Here is an 18,329-nt window from a genome sequence, read left to right as displayed (position 1 = left end):
GGGTGCCGCTGGGGAACCTGGGAATGCTCCAGGGAGGACTCGTGCTGATGGGGCCATTGACAACGATGCTTGCTATGTGCCAGGCAACGTGCTAAGTGCTCTGATCCTCACACACCACCACAAGGCGGGCATCGTTATCGCCAGGCCCATTTCACAGAGGAGCAGGCTGAGGCCAGACACGCTCAGGAGTTGGCTCCGGCTCACACAAGCCAGTGAGTGGTAGAGCCAGGATTCAAGTCTCAGTGATTCTTCCAGGATGAGAAGGACTCAGGTGGGCCCTTCCACCATGGCGGAAAGGGCAGCGGGGAGCCAGGGACGTCTCCGAGACGGAGGCAGTGTCCCCCACCTGCCTCCCAGGGGGTGGGCTGGAAGCACAGGGCTGTCTTCAGGGCAGGGGACTTGTGGTCAGTCAGCCTTATTTATGGATTGTGTCTGATATGAGGGGCTGGCACCCAAACCTTATAGGTATTAAATATGTAGCTAGCAGCCAGTCGTGGTCCAGGGGAGACAGGACAGGGACAGGACCAAGTGAAGCATCGGATGATGGAGGGGACACATTTGAGGAATAGTTATGGTGGCGTGGACTTGGTGTCGGCCACATGCTGATGGTCCCAGGCCCCCGCCTTCCTCTGGAGAACTGTTTAAACCCCATTTCACCTGGTAAAGGGCCTGACAGAGAGGAAGTGGGCATGCCCTTGGGAGGCTCATGGGGGCTGCCCGGGGTGGGGGGGGGTTCAGGGCTTCTCCCTTGGGACGTCCTAGGCCCTCTCCTCCCCTGAGGACCCCTGGCCTCCCCACCTGCAGGAAGAGGGTCTGTGTCTTCCCACAGAACCTGCCGGAGTGCCGGGCCCCGGTCGGGGAGAACAGGATGGTGTGGGCGGGCACCTGTGCATAGGCCACTCGCTGCTCCCGGGACATCAGCCAGATCATCACGTCCGGGAGGTTTGTCTGGGGCTGCCGGGCGGGACAGCGTCAGGCCCACGTGGCCAGCTCCATGGCCCGCTCCCGGCCGGAGTGTCCAGCACCCACCTCGGGGAGCACGGCGTTGAGGCGGTACAGCCAGCCCTCCACGGTGGCCACCATGTCCCTGGGCTGGGCTTCCTTGGCCTTCCGGGCCAGCTCCTGCAGAAGGAGGCTGCGGAGCTGCCACCTCTTCTTGTCCAGGTCGGTTGCTTTGGGCTGATCAGTCATGCAGGGCAGTGGGCGCCTGTGGCCAGGACCGGGAGGGTGGGGGCTGAGTCTCTCTCCATGTCCCTTGCTCACCATCCCGCCCGGCCTCAGTGCCCTTCCTAGACCCAAGATTCTGCCCCGCGCCTGCTGGCCTGACCCGGGGAGCCCTGCCCACCCTCCTTAGGAAGCCCACTCACTGCGGTCCTGGCCCCTGGGTCCTCATCCTTCCCCTTCCCATCCTCCCAGCCCCTGCAGTGTGCCAGGCTCGTGCTCAGGACCTCCTCATGGACAGAGGTGTGAGCTGTGAGACAGGGGCCAACCAAACCCGGGCGGGAGTGGGGAGGATCCATGTGGGCTGCCGGGCCAGGAGGAGCCTTACAATGGCTCTTCCAGAACAGGCAGGACCCCAAAGAGGGCCTTGTGGATAGAAGGAGCGGCAGGGGAAAAGGTACGGGCCGGGACTGTGCAGGGCTTGTCTGGACAACGGGGAGGCTGGTTTGGGAGGAGCCCCAGGCATGGGTGTGGGGGGAACAGTGATGGGTGGGGAGGTCAGGACCATTTTGGGGGTCCCTGAATGGGAGAGAGGCAGCTCTGTGGTTTGGGGAGAGATCTGCGCAGATCTCATATTTCCTGTGGAGGCAGGGGTGCGGAAGGGTGGCGGTGAGGGCTGTTCTGTAGGGTCCTGTCTGCCCCCCAGACCCTGTGTGAGCCTGGTCTGGCTCAGCCCCTGCCCCGGGTGAGGTGCCCACCGCCCCTACTTGCAGTCCTCCATCAGCTCCCTCAGCAGTTTCTCCCACTGGAGGAGTAGAGCCGAGTCCCTTGGATTCCTCATGGATTTCAGGGTGTCCAGATTGGCTTTCTGCCCAGCAGGAGAGAAGTGGCAAGTGAGCATGGGGCTCCCTCAGGACAGGCTGCAGGGCTGATTGGCCCAAGATGGTTTCAGCCAGGACTTGGGGATATTTGAGGGGTAACCTGGGGATGTCAGTCCGAAGCTGTCACACGCCCTTGCAAGGCTAGGATTCCCACCCACCCTCCCAATGGGTGGCGGGAAGGAGCCAGGACAGGGTGGGACGGTGAAGAGGTTACAGGGCCCTGACACTGGGCTCCCCTTCTATCGGTGCGAGAAAGTCATATCTGAGGCGGGGGCACCAGGTGGCTCTCCTGCCTAAAACTGCTCTGCGGCTTCCTTCCTTAACAGTCATGAAGACCTTTTGTGATCGGACCCTTCCCAGCTTCCCTGGCCTTATTTCCACCTCACCTCCAGGCCCCCACCACCCCCGAACTTCCTATCACCATGGCTCTGCCTGTCGTTCCCTTCTCTACCCCCAGCAAGACTCTGCTCCAATGTCATCTCCTTTTTGAACACCTCCTCTGACTCTCCTCTCTTCATCTCCCCCACCCCAATCTCTCTGCCCCCATGGTTCTCCTGCATCGCCACCGCAGCCCTACTGCACTGCGTACCGCCTATTTGCATATCCGACTTCCCTGCTGGCGAAGACTGTGTCTACCCATCGTTGTGTCTTCAGTGCCTGTGTCTGGCACGTCTGTCTCAATTGGTGTGGAGTGCATGAGAGAGCTGAGTGACCGGGTTCCTAAGACTGCGATTCATTTTCCCAAGTCTCCCATCAATGACCTGGGTCCTTCCGTGTACCGCCACCCCATCCCCCGTCCCCACACCACTCACCAGGCGGTCCCGAGTGAACTGGAGGAGGTTGAGGCAGTTCATGCGGAAGCTGACGTCCTCCCAGTAGGAGGTCACGGCCACGACGGGCTTGGTGTTGTACCAGGGCACATAATGGTAGATGTTCCCTGAGACACAGAGACACGAGCAGGGGGTGGGGGCTGGAGGTCTGAGGGACAGTGTTCCCTCGCTGTGTCCCCTCAGAGGACCTTTCTTGGGCTACTTCATTCCTCTAGGATCTGCTAAGCATCCTTACTAGACTCCTCCTACTGGAAGGTGGGCTGCAGGCCAGGCCAGGATGGACGCGCTTTGACGAGCACAGCCGGCTGGCCGGAGCGTTCACTGTGCTCAGTGTCACACAGCCTTACGAGTCCCCAGTTTATAGGTGGGAAAACCCAGGCTAGTGATGGGAAGCCGTTTCCCTGTGGTGGCACAACCAGGTGGTATAAAGCAGGCATTCAGTTCCAGAGCCCGTGCCCCTAACTCAGGCAAGATGCCAAGGCCAGGGGCCTGCCCTGAGGTAGGGTCTTCCTTCTGGGTGGCGGGTAGGCACATGAGGAGTGGGTCCTGTGTTCGGGAGCCCCAGGGTTTGCTTGGCGTGGGCAGACATCTGACATGAAGGGCCTGCCGTGCAGAGGAGGGGGGTAGAGGAGTAAGCATGGACACAGCCAGTGATGGGCTTGGCAGGCTGGGTCTCCTGGCCATGATCCTTATTGAAAAGAGCGGGGGACTTCCCTGGTGGTGCAGTGGTTAAGAATCCGCTTGCCAATGCAGGGGACATGGGTTCGAGCCCTGGCCCGGGAAGATCCCACATGCCGCGGAGAAGCTAAGCCCGTGCACCACAACTACTGAGCCTGTGCTCTAGAGCCCGTGCTCCGAAACAAGAGAAGCCACCGCAATGAGAAGCCCGCGCACCTCAACGAAGACCCATCACAGCCAAAAAATAAAATAATAAATAAATTTATTTAAAAAAAGAAAAGGGGGGGAAAAGCTAGGTGAAGCATAAAGGAATCTTTTTTTTTTTTTTTGTCCGCACTGTGTGGCTTGCGGGATTTTAATTCCCCGACCAGGGATCGAACCCGGTCCCATGAGAGTGAAAGCGTGGAGTCCTAACCACTGGACCACCAGGGAATTCCCAAGGGATTCTTTTTATGAGATGTATTGCTGGGTTGACACAAAAGCAAGAAATCCACAGAAAACAAAAATAAAGTAAAAGCAGAAAGTCTGTGAGGCAAGCGGAAGCAAAGCGGACTTTTGTCCTCCGAGTTTCTGGCAAATCTTGGAGAACCGGTTCTTTTTGACAACTGCCAGGGCCCAGGAGAGAGAGCCGAACACTGCCCGGGGTGGGCAATCTAACAGGACACCCCATGTGACATGGGTGGAATTGCATCCCCTGTAAAACTATGTTGAAGTCCCAATCCCTGCTACCTTTGCATGTGACCTTATTTGGAAATAGGGTCATTGCAGCTGTAATTAGGTAAAACGAGATCGTACTGGAGTAGGTTGGACCCTTAACCCATAAGGACTGGTGTCCTTATAAGCAGAGGAGAGGGACAGAGAGATGACAGGCCTGTAGAGACAAGAGACAGAGGCAGAACACCGTGTGGAGATGAAGGCAGAGATGCAGTGATATATCTACAAGCCAAGGAGCACCGAAGATGGCAGGCAACACGTAGGAGCTGGGAGAGAGGCGTGGAAGAGATTCTTCCCCGGATCCATCAGAAGGAATCAACCCACCAACACCTTGATTTCAGACTTCTAGCCTCCAGAACTGTGAGAGAACTCATTCGTGTTATAAGCCGCCCAATTTGCAGTACATTCTGATGGCAGGCCGAGCAAACTAGTCTGCTATGCAGAGCTGGCACTGCAAACCCTAAACCCTCATTCAGTGAGAAAGAATCCACCACACGGAAGAAGACAGTAAGGAAACTCGCCCATCTCCAGCGTGGCTCCGGGTAGAGGGGCAGGAATTTTCCTGAAAATTTGTAACCACAAGTGGGGCCTCATGCAGGTTGCATTCTTCACTCATGCCACCTGCACGGTCCAGAGAAAACTTGACGCAGTCTCTGGTTGGCAGTGCCCCAGGTAACTAGAGGAGGCAAAGACAAATCCTCACTGGAGCATGAAATTTGGGTCAAGTCCCAAAGGATTCCCACAGATAAAATTCCAAGAAAACGAGCAGCTAAGAAGCAATATACATACCCTCTACCCCAGCAATCCTGCTCCTACGTATACAACCAACAGAAAGTCATAGAACAGCATTATCAAGAGAAAAATGTTCACAGTAGCACTACTCATAACGGTCCAAAATCTCCTTCAGCAGTAGAAGGCATAAATAAATTACGGTATTTGCACAATGGAATACTATATAGCCATGAGAATAAACGAGCCACAACTACACCCAACAGCATCTAGGTTTGTGAATGCATTTCACAAATAAAATGATGAGCAAAAGAAGCCAGGCACAAAACAATACATACTATATGATTTCTTTTATATAAAGTTAAAAACCAGACAAAACCAACTGGCAGTTAGGAGAGGGATAGCAGCCCTTGGCAGAGGGGGGCTGAGGGCTCAAGGGGCCTCTGGGATGTCGGGACTTGGTTTCGTGGTCTGAATGTTATGTGGGTATGTTTGCCTTGCGGTAATTCATTGAGCTGGACGCTTTGGTTTGTGTACTCCTCCATAGATGTGTTATACTTGAATCGAAAGTTTACTCAAGGGCTTCCCTGGTGGCGCAATGGTTGGGAGTCCGCCTGCCGATGCATGGGACACGGGTTCGTGCCCCGGTCCGGGAAGATCCCACGTGCCGCGGAGCGGCTGGGCCCGTGAGCCATGGCCGCTGAGCCTGCGCATCTGGAGCCTGTGCTCCGCAACGGGAGAGGCCACAGCAGTGAGAGGCCCACGTACCGCAAAAAAAAAAAAAAAAAGTTTACTCAAGAATTTAAGGAAATAGTGGGAGCAAAAAAGGCAACATACATAAAATACAGTGTGTCAAATGGTGGAAAATGCTGTGGAGAAGGATGAAGTGAGGGAGAGGGAGAGGGATCTGCCAGAAGGTTTTAATAGAATGGTTGATTACCTAAGACCTCTCGTGAAAAATCTAGAAGAAATTATGCAGAATGCAGTCCAGAGAGATGAAAAACGTGGAAGAAAGATTTTTTTTAATGGTCCATATTAAATGGGCCAGATTTAATAGCTTTCTTTCTTTCTTTCTTTCCTGCGTTGTGTCTTCGTTGCTGCACACAGGCTTTCTCTAGCTGCGGTGAGCAGGGGCTACTCTTCGTTGTGGTGCGTGGGCTTCTCAGTGTGGTGACTTCTCTTATTGTGGAGCATGGGCTCTAGGTGCATGGGCTTCAGCAGTTGTGGCACTAGGGCTCAGTAGTTGTGGCGCACGGGCTAAGTTGCTCCGTGGCATGATGGGATCTTCCTGGACCAGGGCTCGAACCTGTGTCTCCTGAGTTAGCAGGCGGATTCTTAACCACTGCGCCACCAGAGAAGTCCCAAAAGATTTTAAAATGTGCAGAACAGCACAAGAAGTTCCACAGAGGATAGAGTGAATTCGAGACAGAGCTAGGAAAGAAAAGGGGAAGAGGTAATCTTCAAAGAGAAAGTATTTTATAATTATCCAGAATCGTTGAAAAGACGCCAGTTTCAGACCCTGGCACTGAGTGAATCCCTGGAATGATAAATAAGCAGGGATCCATGACTGGGGCTCTCAGATATGAGCGTGCCGATACGAGACAGCAATTTTCTTCTTCTACTCTTGGAGAGCATACAAAAGCAACAAGGAGAAGGAAAATAACTCCATTTTCAGCAAAACAAGGAGACAGATATAATCTGCAGGCTCAAAATACACATAAGGGCTGCCAAAAGCAACTGTGAGTGCCCTAGGAGCTGCAAGTATTGAAGGGTGGCAGAAGTCACCTGCGGGGAAGGAACAGCAAGACAGGCAGCGAGAGTCACGGCTTGATGGGAGCCGAGTGCAGAAAGTGCCGGCAAAAATCCACCCCCAGAACGAACCCAGGACTCGGACAAGGACATGTGAGCCAGCAAAACTCAGAAAACGAATAGAAAACAACCAAAAACATCACAGGAGGGAAGACCACATGAAAGGAAGCCCAAGGGACATTAGACTCTGCAGACAATCCAGTGAGAGGCACAGAAATAAGAAAAGCGACCAAAATAAGATGGAAATAAAGATCCAAAAAGGATCAGGGAGAAAATGACAGATATAGAAGAAAACCAAGGAGAATTATTAAGGTCATAAATGGAGACCCCAAAGTAGAAAACCTGAACAATGGAACAGAATATTTAAAAATATAATTTAAAAAAACTCACATGGGAAAAGGATAGTCCTTTTTACAAATGGTGCTTGAAAAATTGGATACCCATATGACAATTAATTCAAAATGAATCATAGAGCTAAATGTAAGAATTAAAACTAAAACATTTTAGAAGAAAGAATTGGAGAAAATCTTCATGATCCTGCGTTGGGCAAAGAGTTCTTAGGTATGACACGATAAAAGAAAAAAAAAATTGAACTTCAGCCAGTTGAAAATGTTTGCACTTCAAAAGACACCACTAAGGGCTTCCCTGGTGGCGCAGTGGTTGAGAGTCCGCCTGCCGATGCAGGGGACACGGGCTCGTGCCCCGGCCTGGGAAGATCCCACATGCCGCGGAGCGGCTGGGCCCGTGAGCCATGGCTGCTGAGCCTGCGCATCTGGAGCCTGTGCTCCGCCAACGGGAGAGGCCACAACAGTGAGAGGCCCGCATACAGCAAGAAAAAAAAAAAAACAGGCAGACAAGGGGGATGCATGGAAAGCCCTCCATGGGTGATGAGAGGGTGAAGCTGACAAAGATGAAAGTGAGATAGTGTTCCTCTAGAGCAGTGGTTCTCAAACTTTAGCACGCATGCCAGTCACCTGGAGGGCTTGTTGAAACGCAGATTGCTGTTCTGTTTTCTGCTTCTGTAGGTGTGGGGTGAAGCCAAGAATATGCATTTCTATCAGTTGCCAGGTGACGTTGATGGGGCTGGCCTAGGGACTGCACTTCGAGAAACTTATAGTGCCCCATAGAAGTGTCCAATGAGTATACATTGGATGAAAGGATGGATGGGTGGATGGGTGGTTGGTTGCATGATTGGGTTAGTGGATGGGTGGTAGTTGAATGGATGAATGTGTGGATAAGTGGATTCAAGGATGGATGGAAGGTGGGCAGGTGAGTAGTGGATGGTAGCCACATGGCTGGATGGGGGTGGTTCAGAGTAGCAGGAAAGAAGATGAGGTTGGGAAGCTGTGGTGTGGAATGTAGTGCAGAGAAGGACTTGAAGTCAAAACCTAGTTTCAGTTCTTGTCGTGGGTTCACCACCTACTAGCTAGCTGTGCAATGTTTGGCAGGTAACTTCACCTCCCTGAAGCTCACTTTCCTCACGTCTAAATGTGGGTTAACAATGACTATGAAGGTACCGTGAGCTAATACCATTAAAAGGGCCAACACAGAGCCCGGCATGCACTGGCTGCTCTCTTCTTTTGTTGGATCTGACTCTTACCATCATATATCACTTGGCTGTACTGTGTGGTGGAGACGAGAGGCTTGTAACTCAGGTCCGTCTTGTTTCCATAGTGACCAATGCTGACCTCGAATTGTATCGGGTCCTTAAAGTTGGGCATCATGGTACAGGAAAGGAAGATGACACACAGTCCATACTTCTGGCGGTTCTGGTGCTTCTAAAACAATAACCCACCACATCCCCAGTGCGTAAGCCAAGGGATGAACAAGGCTATAGAGACAGGCAGGGAGGCAAGCATGAGGGGCCCAGTTTCTTTCAAAAGCTACCTTTGCTTCTATTCAGGGTGACCTAGACCATCACTGAACGCCTGCCCCCTCTCAAAATCCTGCCTTGACTCCCACTCACCTGGCTGATCAAGGGAAGTTCCTCCCAGGACTTCCGTCACCTGGCCCCCTCCACCCAGCCGGCCCTGGTTCCTCCTCTTCCTGAAATCAGGCAGGAGGGTCTGCTCCCTGGTCAGGCTAGACTCTGAGTTGGGCCACCCCCACCCCTCTCCGTTTTGCCTAAATGCCCCCCATCGGATGAGACCGAGTGTGGGCAGGGGTGCGTGGTGGAGGATGCATACACACACACATCTGCTCTTGGCTTTTGTCAAACCCCGTCCTCCCACCGCGAGTCCGTCTGCTCAGGTCCTCTATCCATCATGTGAGCCCCTCTCTCATTTCCACTGTCTACCTCTGCCCTACTTATGCATTCTCCCAGTCTGCTCACTAGCTCAAGTCTCCCCCTCTTAAAAAATAACCCTCCTTGTCCCGTCTGAGCCACTATCTAGCTGTAACCTGATCTTATCTCCGTCAACTTTGCAGCCAAGTTTCTATGCACTTGCCTCTATGCACCATCTATAACTTCTCCCTCCCGCCCACGGCAGCCTGGCTTCTCTCCTGACCCAAGGCTACTGGTGTCTTCCTAATAACCAGTGCACGCTTTTGGGTCCTCAACCCTTTTCTCCTCCACATTCAGATCGCTGCTCGCTCCTTTCTGCACCTCTCCCCTCCGGAGGCTGCCTCAGTTCTCCGCTTTGCAGACTCCCCCTCCGTCTCTCTGCAGAGTCACCCTCCTCCTCCTCCAGTCTCATAGGCTGTGCTTCCTGATGGGCTCCAGCCTCAGCTCCCTTCTCCTTTCACTCCACCTACTCCCCAGGGCAATTCCTCCAGAACCTTGTATAGATCCTTGGATGTGTGTTGATGACACATCTGGCTGTCTAGCAGCCTTGGGGACTGGTCTTCGTGGGTGTCTCACAAGCACACGTCAAAGGTGGGACTCATCATCTCCCCCAGACCTGTTCCTCCTTTGGGGAGCCCATGTGGATATACGCCCCCCACCTTCCCACCTCGCCACCTGAGGCAGAAAATGGGAGTCAGCCTCACTTCTTAGTGTCCTGTCGGTCAGTGGCTCTGATCGTTGTTTCCAGAGGGTCTCTGGCACCTGCTCCCTCCTCTCCAGTTCTCCTCCCCTGTAACTGTGTCCCCATTCCTCCTAAGTGGGTGGCCCAATTTACTCCCTTCCAGTCTATTCCTGACTCTGTTCCTCCTGCCCCTTCCTGCCTCAGTGACCCTCCTTAGCCTTCAGGAAGAAATCCAGGCTCCTTAGAACATCATTTCTCCTTAAATGGGTTACACATCTCTTAAACTGAAGCCTTGTCTTTACTGGGTCCCCTAACCTCCTGGGATTGGCACGGCAGGAAGCCCCCGTAGGGGCTTAGCAAAGACTCAGGTGGATCGACCAAACATCCTCACACATCCAAAAAGCTCATTCCACTGCTGGCCAGGGCCTCTTGCAATGTCAGAAACGGGACCCACAGCAGACCAGGGGCAGGCAGAGGAGCTCCTTCTTCCTGTGGTTACCTCTACGCTGATCACATCTTGGGAGAGATCCTTCATCGTAGCATCTTGATGGGACTTGACGTGGGTGATTAACTCCAGGAAGACTCGACCTCGATAAGCTAAACCATCCTTAACAATGTTGGGAATAGTCTAGTGTAACAGGAAGGAAAACGGCGAGAAAAGGGATGAGAGAAAAAAAAAACAACAACCAGGAAAGTCTCCCCTGAAACCTCTGAAGGAAGGACAGGGTTGTCCTGTAACTTCCTACCTAGGGCTGACCACAGTCCCAGGGAGGAATTCCAGAAACTCCAGTCACGGCCATGCCTGGAAATCTCTGGGCCCTAAGCCATCTTCTACACCCTTAGGTCCACTCTTCCCCTTCATGCAGTTCTACCTGCTGGCCCACCTGAAGGGCCCTGTTCCTGGTAAACCCTTCATGCTTGGAGGGGACCGTGGTACCTATTGAATTATCCCAGCCTGGCCAATCAGGACAGGCCCTGCCTCCTCAGCAACAGTGATTGGTCAAAGGGGAGCACACATGACCTAGGAAGGCCAATTAGAATGCTTCCCTGGCCTTCCCTAGTAGAGGCTTCTATGGTCCCCTTCCCAGCAGGGAGGCAAGGCTGCAGTAGGAATGAATGAGGCCCAGGAAAGAGCAGGAGAGATGAGAGATGGAGTGAGCATGGGAGAGTCTCCTAACGGCATTGAGGTCCTGGTTTCTGCAGCCCTTCCTCACTCAGATTCCTTCCCAGCCCCATTCCCTTCTTTTGCCAATTGGCTTTCTGGCATTTACCACCAGTCTTGAATAACCCAGTGCTTTTCCACATTTACCTGTGCTGTTTCTTTTGTTGCCTATGACGTTCCACCTGCCGAAACTCTTACCTGAGGTCTCATCTCAACGTCCCTTCCTCAGTGACTGCCCAGAGCACTCCATCTGTTCCTTTCTTGGACCACAGCACATGCCCCGTATTTATATGGCCATTTGCGTACAGCCTTCAAGTCCTCTGCTGGAGTGTGGTGGACAGAAACCAGGGCCTGGCCCTCCCCAGGCAGTCCCCAGGCCCCGGTGCCTTACACATGGTTGGTTTTACCTCCTCTGTTCCCTAGAGCTAACATGAGAAGCTTACAGCGTCTTCCTCCTTGATCCTGAAAGGGGCCTTTTTACCCCCACGGAGAGTCAGGAAGCTGGGCCCAAAGCAGGGGAGGAAGCCAGAGTACATGCCTGCAAGGGGAGAGGGTGAGAAGGTTCCCCAGGCCCGGGGGGGGAGAGGTGCAGGAGGCGGGGCCGGGGGCTTGCTTGCCTTCTATTTCTGCTCCAGTGGACGAGATCTGGTTGAGGAACAGGCTGACGGTCCCGATCTCATCATGGCACTTGTTCCCGGGGCTGGAGAGAAACACACCCTGCAGGCTGAGCCCCTGGCCCAGCTCTGATTTCTTCCTCCCTGGCGTGTTTTCCAGTCTCCACCCAGTTGCTCACCAGTCCAAGACTCTGAACTTGATGTAGCTGGAGAGGCAGGGCAGCTGCAAGGGGCAAGCGAGAGGGGCAGTGGGTGCCTGCTCGGATGGCCTGGGCCTTGCTGAAACTGGGAGCAGATGGAAAGTCCTGAGTCTGGGTCAAGGCCTGGCTCGGTTACCAGTGAGCCCAGTGGGACTGACCATGGGAGCTTATGGACCTTTGGCTGTGGGCCCCCCACTGCATCGGCCCTTTGCAAGGGCCTGGGAAAGGCCTTGCACTGTGTCCCATGATCATTTTGTATTCTTATTCTTAAAATGGCCCCTCATTATATAAGTTCCCTAGTGGACCTGGCTTCCCTGGTGGCACAGTGGTTAAGAATCCGCCTGCCAATGCAGGGGACATGGGTTCGAGCCCTGGTCTGGGAAGATCCCATATGCCGCAGAGCAACTAAGCCCGCAAGCCACAACTACTGAGCCCACGTGCCACAACTACTGAAGCCTGTGTGCCTACAGACGGTGCTCTGCAACAAGGGAAGCCATGAAAATGAGAAGTCCACGCACCTCAACGAAGACCCAACACAGTCAAAAATAAAAACAAATAAATAAATAAATGTATAAAATTTATTTTATAAATTTTATAAAATAAATCGGGCCCTAGTGGACCAGAGTCCACCCTACTTTGGGCTGCATGATTGCGGTCCTCACACGGCCCTTCAGTCTGGAGGCGTGTTTACCAAGCCTCATGGGGAGGCTGTAGGCCTCGAATGTCTTCCTCACATTTAACAGTTAACCTTTATTTATTTATTTTATTTTAATTTAATTTAATTTTTTTTTGGCCATGCCCTGCAGCTTGTGGGATCTTAGTTCCCCGACCAGGGATTGAACCTGGGCCCTCAGCACTGAGAGGACAGAGTCCTAACCACTGGACCGCCAAGGAATTCCCTAGCACCTAACCTTTAAACAGCGGGACATCTATCTCCTCAAAGAGTAAATCATAATAGCTGCCACTCTGGGGAGGCTTCTGTCGTCCCCAGCATGTCCTGAATGGTCTACGTGGATCACCTGAGAGACCCACCCCGCCCACAACCCCAGAAGCCAGGAGCTATGATCATTCCTATTGTCAGACAGGAACACTGTGGCACAGAGAGGCTGAGTTCCTGAAGTTCTCATGTAACATGCAGAGCCCCTACCCACTCTGGCAAGGCCTGACTGTCCCTATTTACCGAGCAGGACTGAGGCCCAGAGAGGGACTTGCTTGAGATCGCACGGTAAGGGGTAGAATCAGGATTGGAACCCAAGCTTCTGAGTCTTACCTCTGCTCTGCCCTCAGTTATAGAAACAAAAAATCCACGTATAAAACAGAGCTGTTGGGGCTGAGGCCTGAGTGGGCCCCAAATCCTCTCAGCTGGAGCCTCTCCTCTGCTCACAGCAGTTCCTGGGGTGTGGCCTGGGGTCCTCAGTTCTCCACTCCCCTCTCCTTTTCCCCTTGCCATGGAAGCCGAGGGTCAGGGGGAGCGGGGAAAGAAAGGGCTTTCCAGCTGAGCATCTGGTTAGTAAGCTACGAGGAGATCACCCAGGTTAAGGAAGAACACTGGAAGTGGAGAGATGGGAGTCGTTGGGCATCCAGGTCTTCCAAAGTACCAAACCCTCCATATTTGAATTTATGGTGGAACCATCTGTTCACCCATCCTTGGGAAGTCTCCTCCCCTTTCCCAGTTCCTTGTCTTGATTCCCCTCCTGTCCGGGAGCCCTTGAACTGCTAACTGGCACAGACCATTTTCAGCAGCACGCCCCCTGCAGCCTGCCTTGCTGGGGCCCTGACCAGCTGTTCTCAGATGCCACTGGCTGTGCAGTCATCCTGCCACTTCCGAGTGAGTTCACATCTGCCTGCTGCACTTCCAGAGGGCTAGTGACAATGAGGCCTGCACCCAGATCGCCCCAGCGCCGGAGACTGTGTCTTCAGGAAATGGGTGACGGTCCAGAGTGTGTTTGGACATCTTCAGACATTGGAAGCTCTCTTTCAAGGATGAAGGGGGGCCTGGCCCCCCTGACTGCACCTCCCCACTGTCTTCTGAGCCTGAAGGAAGCTGAACGTGAGCGAGGACATCCAAGGCCCTGAGCATCCACAGAGCAACTAAGGATTCCAGCCATGAGCTTCATCACAGCTAGAAAAGGTGGGAGGGAGCAAGGGTGGGGGGTGGACTGGGTCCCCTCTAAAATCTCTCCCTACTTTAAGAACCTATAAAGTCACCCAAGAAGGTGGGGATTATGAGGAATGGTTAAAAATGATGACTCATAGGGACTTCCCTCGTGGCGCAGTGGGTCAGAATCCGCCTGCCAATGCAGGGGACGTGTGTTTGATCCCTGGTCCGGGAAGATCCCACATGCCACGGAGCAGCTAAGCCTGTGCGCCACAACTACTGAGCCTGCGCTCTAGAGCCCGTGTGCCACAACCACTGAGCCCACGTGCCACAACTACTGAAGCCCGCGTGCCTAGAGCCCGTGCTCCACAACAAGAGAAGCCACCACAATGAGAAGCCCATGCACCACAACAAAGAGTAGCCTCTGCTCGCCGCAACTAGAGAAAGCCCGTGCGCAGCAACGAAGACCCAACGCAGCCAAAAGTAAATTTAAAAAAAAAAAAAAAAAAGATGACTCACGAGGAGGCAGAAGATTCTACGAGAAGCAGGGAGGAGGGTCCACAGAAGGGTAGCTAATTTCACGTCACACAAATGTAAAGTAGGTATAAGGAAAGCAAAACACTCCCTGGGTAGCCAGACAGATGCCACACAAAGTTCTGTACACTCTCACTTATGGGAGTGCCCAAGTTCTCTCTCACACTGCATACCCTTATTTTACACACAGCTCTTAGAAGCCTGGCGTGGAGTCAAAAGGCAATCAAGGCTCTCCCAGGGCTTGGAGAAAACTGACATCCACACCGCTGATAGGTGACTGAGAAGGACTGAAAGGCTTTAGAAATCAGACTACAGAACCCCACAGAGAAGAGCATGTTGGGGCCATTTAATGTGGGAACAAACAGCCCCACACTACATGTAGCCAGCATGCAGCTGTGTTCCTGTAGTGCCTCTAAGCCGTCAACAAAGAGCTATAATTATATTCAGGGCGCATTGCCTAGGAGATAAGAAAATGCATAATACAATTTAGAATGAGTCTTGAAAGTGATTGCTTTTTTTTTTTATGTAGGTGAAAGGGCACGTTTAAGTTCTCTGGAAAGTTCAGTTGTGGGGTCCATTCTTTTTTTTTTTGGCGATACGCGGGCCTCTCACTGTTGTGGCCTCTCCCGTTGTGGAGTACAGGCTCCGGACGCACAGGCTCAGTGGCCATGGCTCACGGGCCCAGCCGCTCCGCGGCACGTAGCATCTTCTCGGACCGGGGCACGAACCCGCGTCCCCTGCATCGGCAGGCGGACTCTCAACCACTGCGCCACCAGGGAAGCCGCATTTCTTTTTTTTTTTTTAACCTAGCCTCCTTGATCATTAGCTGAAATCATCTGGGTCATTTATTGGTTTCCCTTTTTTTTTTTTTTGGCCTCACAGCACTTGGTTGTGAGATCTTAGTTCCCCGACCAGGGATCGAATCCAGGCCCTCAGCAGTGGGAGCGTAGAGTCCTAACCACTGGACTGCCAGGAAATTCCCCCCATTCATTTCAAGTAAGGTTCTCTGTAATATGTCTTGGGCTTCCTCATGCCCCCTATCAGGCAGAGTCCCCGCCCCCTCCCGCCGTGCTTCGTGGCCCCTACCTTCCATCCACACCCCCCCACAAACACCCAAACCCCCTTCTGTTTGTGGTGCAGGAGGAAGAGGGCAGGTGTGATGGCACAGCAATACCTGAATCTGGAAGGTCAGGATCTGGTTCCATATCGGGCTCTCGGTTTGCATCCGCACGTGTGTCTTGAGCTGGGAACATCCCAAAGCAGTGTCAGTGCCAGCCTGTCCCCTCCTCCCTCCACTGGCCTCACCTCCCAGCCCTTCCGGTCCAGCCCACAGGTGAACCTGTCTGCAGCACAGGGCTGGTCATGGGAATCCCTGGTCCAAAGACACTTTGACAACTTCTCATCCGCTACAACTCTGGTCCTTTGAGTAGCTACCTAGATCCAGACTCCTTCATATTTTCCCTTAAATCAGCTTTCAATTAACTTTTAAATAGATACAGGGTTACTAACTTTATTATATCAGTGCAAACACATAGATTTTGTTAGATAAACTCTAAGATCCCAATAAAAAGTCAGCAATAACAATGCTGATGGTATCCCCCTTTCTAAAACATCACTTGACTTCATTTTTAAACCTAGCCTTACTCTAAGCAACCGTGTCAGTGAAACCAAGGGTTAGTTGAACTGCTTAAACTTTTTCATACACTCTAAGAAAAACACAGAAATACTAAAATTTTTGAAAAAATGTATGCCTCTACCACCCAACAGTATCTCACCTACTTCCAGGGTTCCTAAACCACTCATTGGGAAATAAATACTCAGTGTAGTGGCTTCAAACTATGTCCACACCTCCCTTTGATACTCTCCCCTTCAAAAGGCGGACACTAACCTCCCTCCCCTCACGTATGGACTGGATTTAATGACTTCTTCTAATAGGTAGAATATGGTGGAAATGATGGTTGGTGAATTCTGAAACATATCTAACCCAGCATTCCCCAGATTTGAACATGCGATCTTTTCTTTGCACATAACATCCATCAACACCCTTTGGAAAATGCTACCATATGTTCATAGAGGTTCATGGAATGTCAGCAAATCTCTTGCCCAGAACCTTCAACTTCTAGATGAAGAAACTGAGGTCCAAAGCGGACAGTGACAGTTTCAATGTTGTGCATTTGCGGGCATGTTGTTTCATCCACTTGTCCACTCATCCGTGCATTTGGATGTTTGGTTTTCGGTGGGCATCTTCTCTATGCAGGGCACTGGGCACAGCTCTGGGATACAGGCTGACTAAGCCATGGCCTCCACCTTCACAGAGGCCCGGGTCCAGTGGGATCATATCACCCATAAATGGAAGAACTGGGATACAACACCTGGGGTCCTGGCCACTTTTCCTCCACACCATTTTTTTTTAGGTGCCAATTTCTCTAAGTCTCAGACCATTTTTACACTTACCTTTTCCCCAATTAGTTCCACCTCCAACATAGGACTCACTGAGTGGTGTTTCTCTAAGAGCAAAGAAGTTAAAAGATTTCTGAGATAGCAGCATTTTTTTTTTTTCAGGAGAAGGAAATGGAGAAGTGACAGAACAACTTAAAACCCTCCCCCATGATTTGGTTTGGTGCCGCCTGGGCAGACACCTCCCATTTCCACCCTGTCTCCATGTGCTGTTGTGTGTCCTGGCACACAACAGCAGCGGGGGTGGGGCCTGGCATAGGGAACCTTGAGTCTGCATCTGGGCATCAAAGACAGGGCAGGGGCACGTGGCCCATTTTAAAGGGACCTTCATAAAACCATTCTTGGCAGATTTCAGCCTCCCTCTCTCCCCCACCCCAAATCGTGGTGTCAAGACGGAACTGGGGAGCCCCAGGAGAAACCAGAGTGCCACCGGCTAGGGAACCTCGGGGTGAGCCCCTCCCCCGCCCTGACGGACTGAGGCGGAGATCCTCGGCGCAGTAGATGAAGAGCTGTAAGTAGGCCACATTGATGGGCACCACCGATGACTGGAAGATCTGAATGTCGGTGTCATCAGCCCTGTAGGTCAGCTCTTGATCTACCTGGAGAGACCAGAGAGCTAATAGGGTCAGAGTCTTAGGGAGGTCACGGCCAGCAGACTTGGCTTCCCCAACCTTCCGCTTGGTTGGGGTGGGGATGGACAACGCTGAAGGGACACAGTGGACAAACGAAAGCATGTGAAGAGCAGGGGCCTCTTGGGGGGCCCACGGGGGACCCCACGGAAGCAGCCAGGGTAGGAAATGTTCCTGGGGTGTTGGGGGGACAGCCTCACCGGTGCCTGGTCTCCCACACCGAGGGCAGAGATGGTGACTTTCAGGTAGCCCCTCACACCACGGCTGGGTTCATTTGGCTGGCAGAGGCCAAGCCATTTCCTCAGGAGTGTGTGACCTGGAGAGGCAGAGGGCCCATGGGAGACCAGCCCCCAGTCTCTATTCTTGTTCCCTGAGACCAGCCTTGGCTTCTGTAGGAGACGGGTGTGGAAACGTGCCTCATATATTCTGGTTCCCAGCCAGGGGCAGGGGGAAATGGGAGTCACTCCTACCTTTAAGCAAAAGCTGCCCGCTATTGCCTTTAGGAAGTAGGGACCCTCCTTTCCCACCCAGGGAACTTATAGTTGTTACTGTCCTGGTCTGAGAGAGGCAAATATTTTCCCCAACCCTAAGTCCCAACCTCAACCTGGCATGTATGTTATGGTCAGGTCTACTCAAAACTCAAACACTGGCCACACATTGTAAATCAGTCATACTTCAATTAAAAGAAATAAAATAAACAACAACAGCCACAAAATTCAAACCCTGGCATAGAAAAATAGAAATTCAACCCAAGGCTGCAATAAAAAATTAGCATTTGACCCACAGAGATGCTTTGATTTTTGTGGAGAAAGACGCTATTATAAAACAAGATAAAATACCATGAAGTACAGTAAAATGTTAAGCACA

The 18,329-nt window shown here is 52.4% G+C and overlaps 1 protein-coding gene across 1 annotated transcript in view; it reads right to left on the bottom strand.

The window, feature by feature from the left end:
* Positions 1-18,329, bottom strand: part of FER1L5 (fer-1 like family member 5) — a gene marked incomplete at both ends in the record, with an annotated part of 48,227 nt that overhangs the window by 15,270 nt on the left and 14,628 nt on the right. The window contains 13 exons of the mRNA XM_082672774.1: positions 799-954; positions 1,030-1,207; positions 1,929-2,029; positions 2,855-2,979; positions 8,403-8,580; positions 10,268-10,396; positions 11,374-11,468; positions 11,548-11,630; positions 11,724-11,767; positions 15,551-15,619; positions 16,831-16,883; positions 17,309-17,432; positions 17,663-17,778. Of these exons, the coding sequence (XP_082528900.1) occupies positions 799-954; positions 1,030-1,207; positions 1,929-2,029; positions 2,855-2,979; positions 8,403-8,580; positions 10,268-10,396; positions 11,374-11,468; positions 11,548-11,630; positions 11,724-11,767; positions 15,551-15,619; positions 16,831-16,883; positions 17,309-17,432; positions 17,663-17,778 (1,451 nt within the window). The remainder of the gene's footprint in view (positions 1-798; positions 955-1,029; positions 1,208-1,928; positions 2,030-2,854; positions 2,980-8,402; positions 8,581-10,267; positions 10,397-11,373; positions 11,469-11,547; positions 11,631-11,723; positions 11,768-15,550; positions 15,620-16,830; positions 16,884-17,308; positions 17,433-17,662; positions 17,779-18,329) is intronic.

The sequence above is a fragment of the Grampus griseus genome (assembly GCF_964374135.1).
Source record: "Grampus griseus genome assembly, chromosome: 15".
Taxonomy (NCBI): Eukaryota; Metazoa; Chordata; class Mammalia; order Artiodactyla; family Delphinidae; genus Grampus; species Grampus griseus.
The sequence above is the reverse complement of the archived record's forward strand: the minus strand, read 5'-3'. Positions and strand labels throughout refer to the sequence as shown.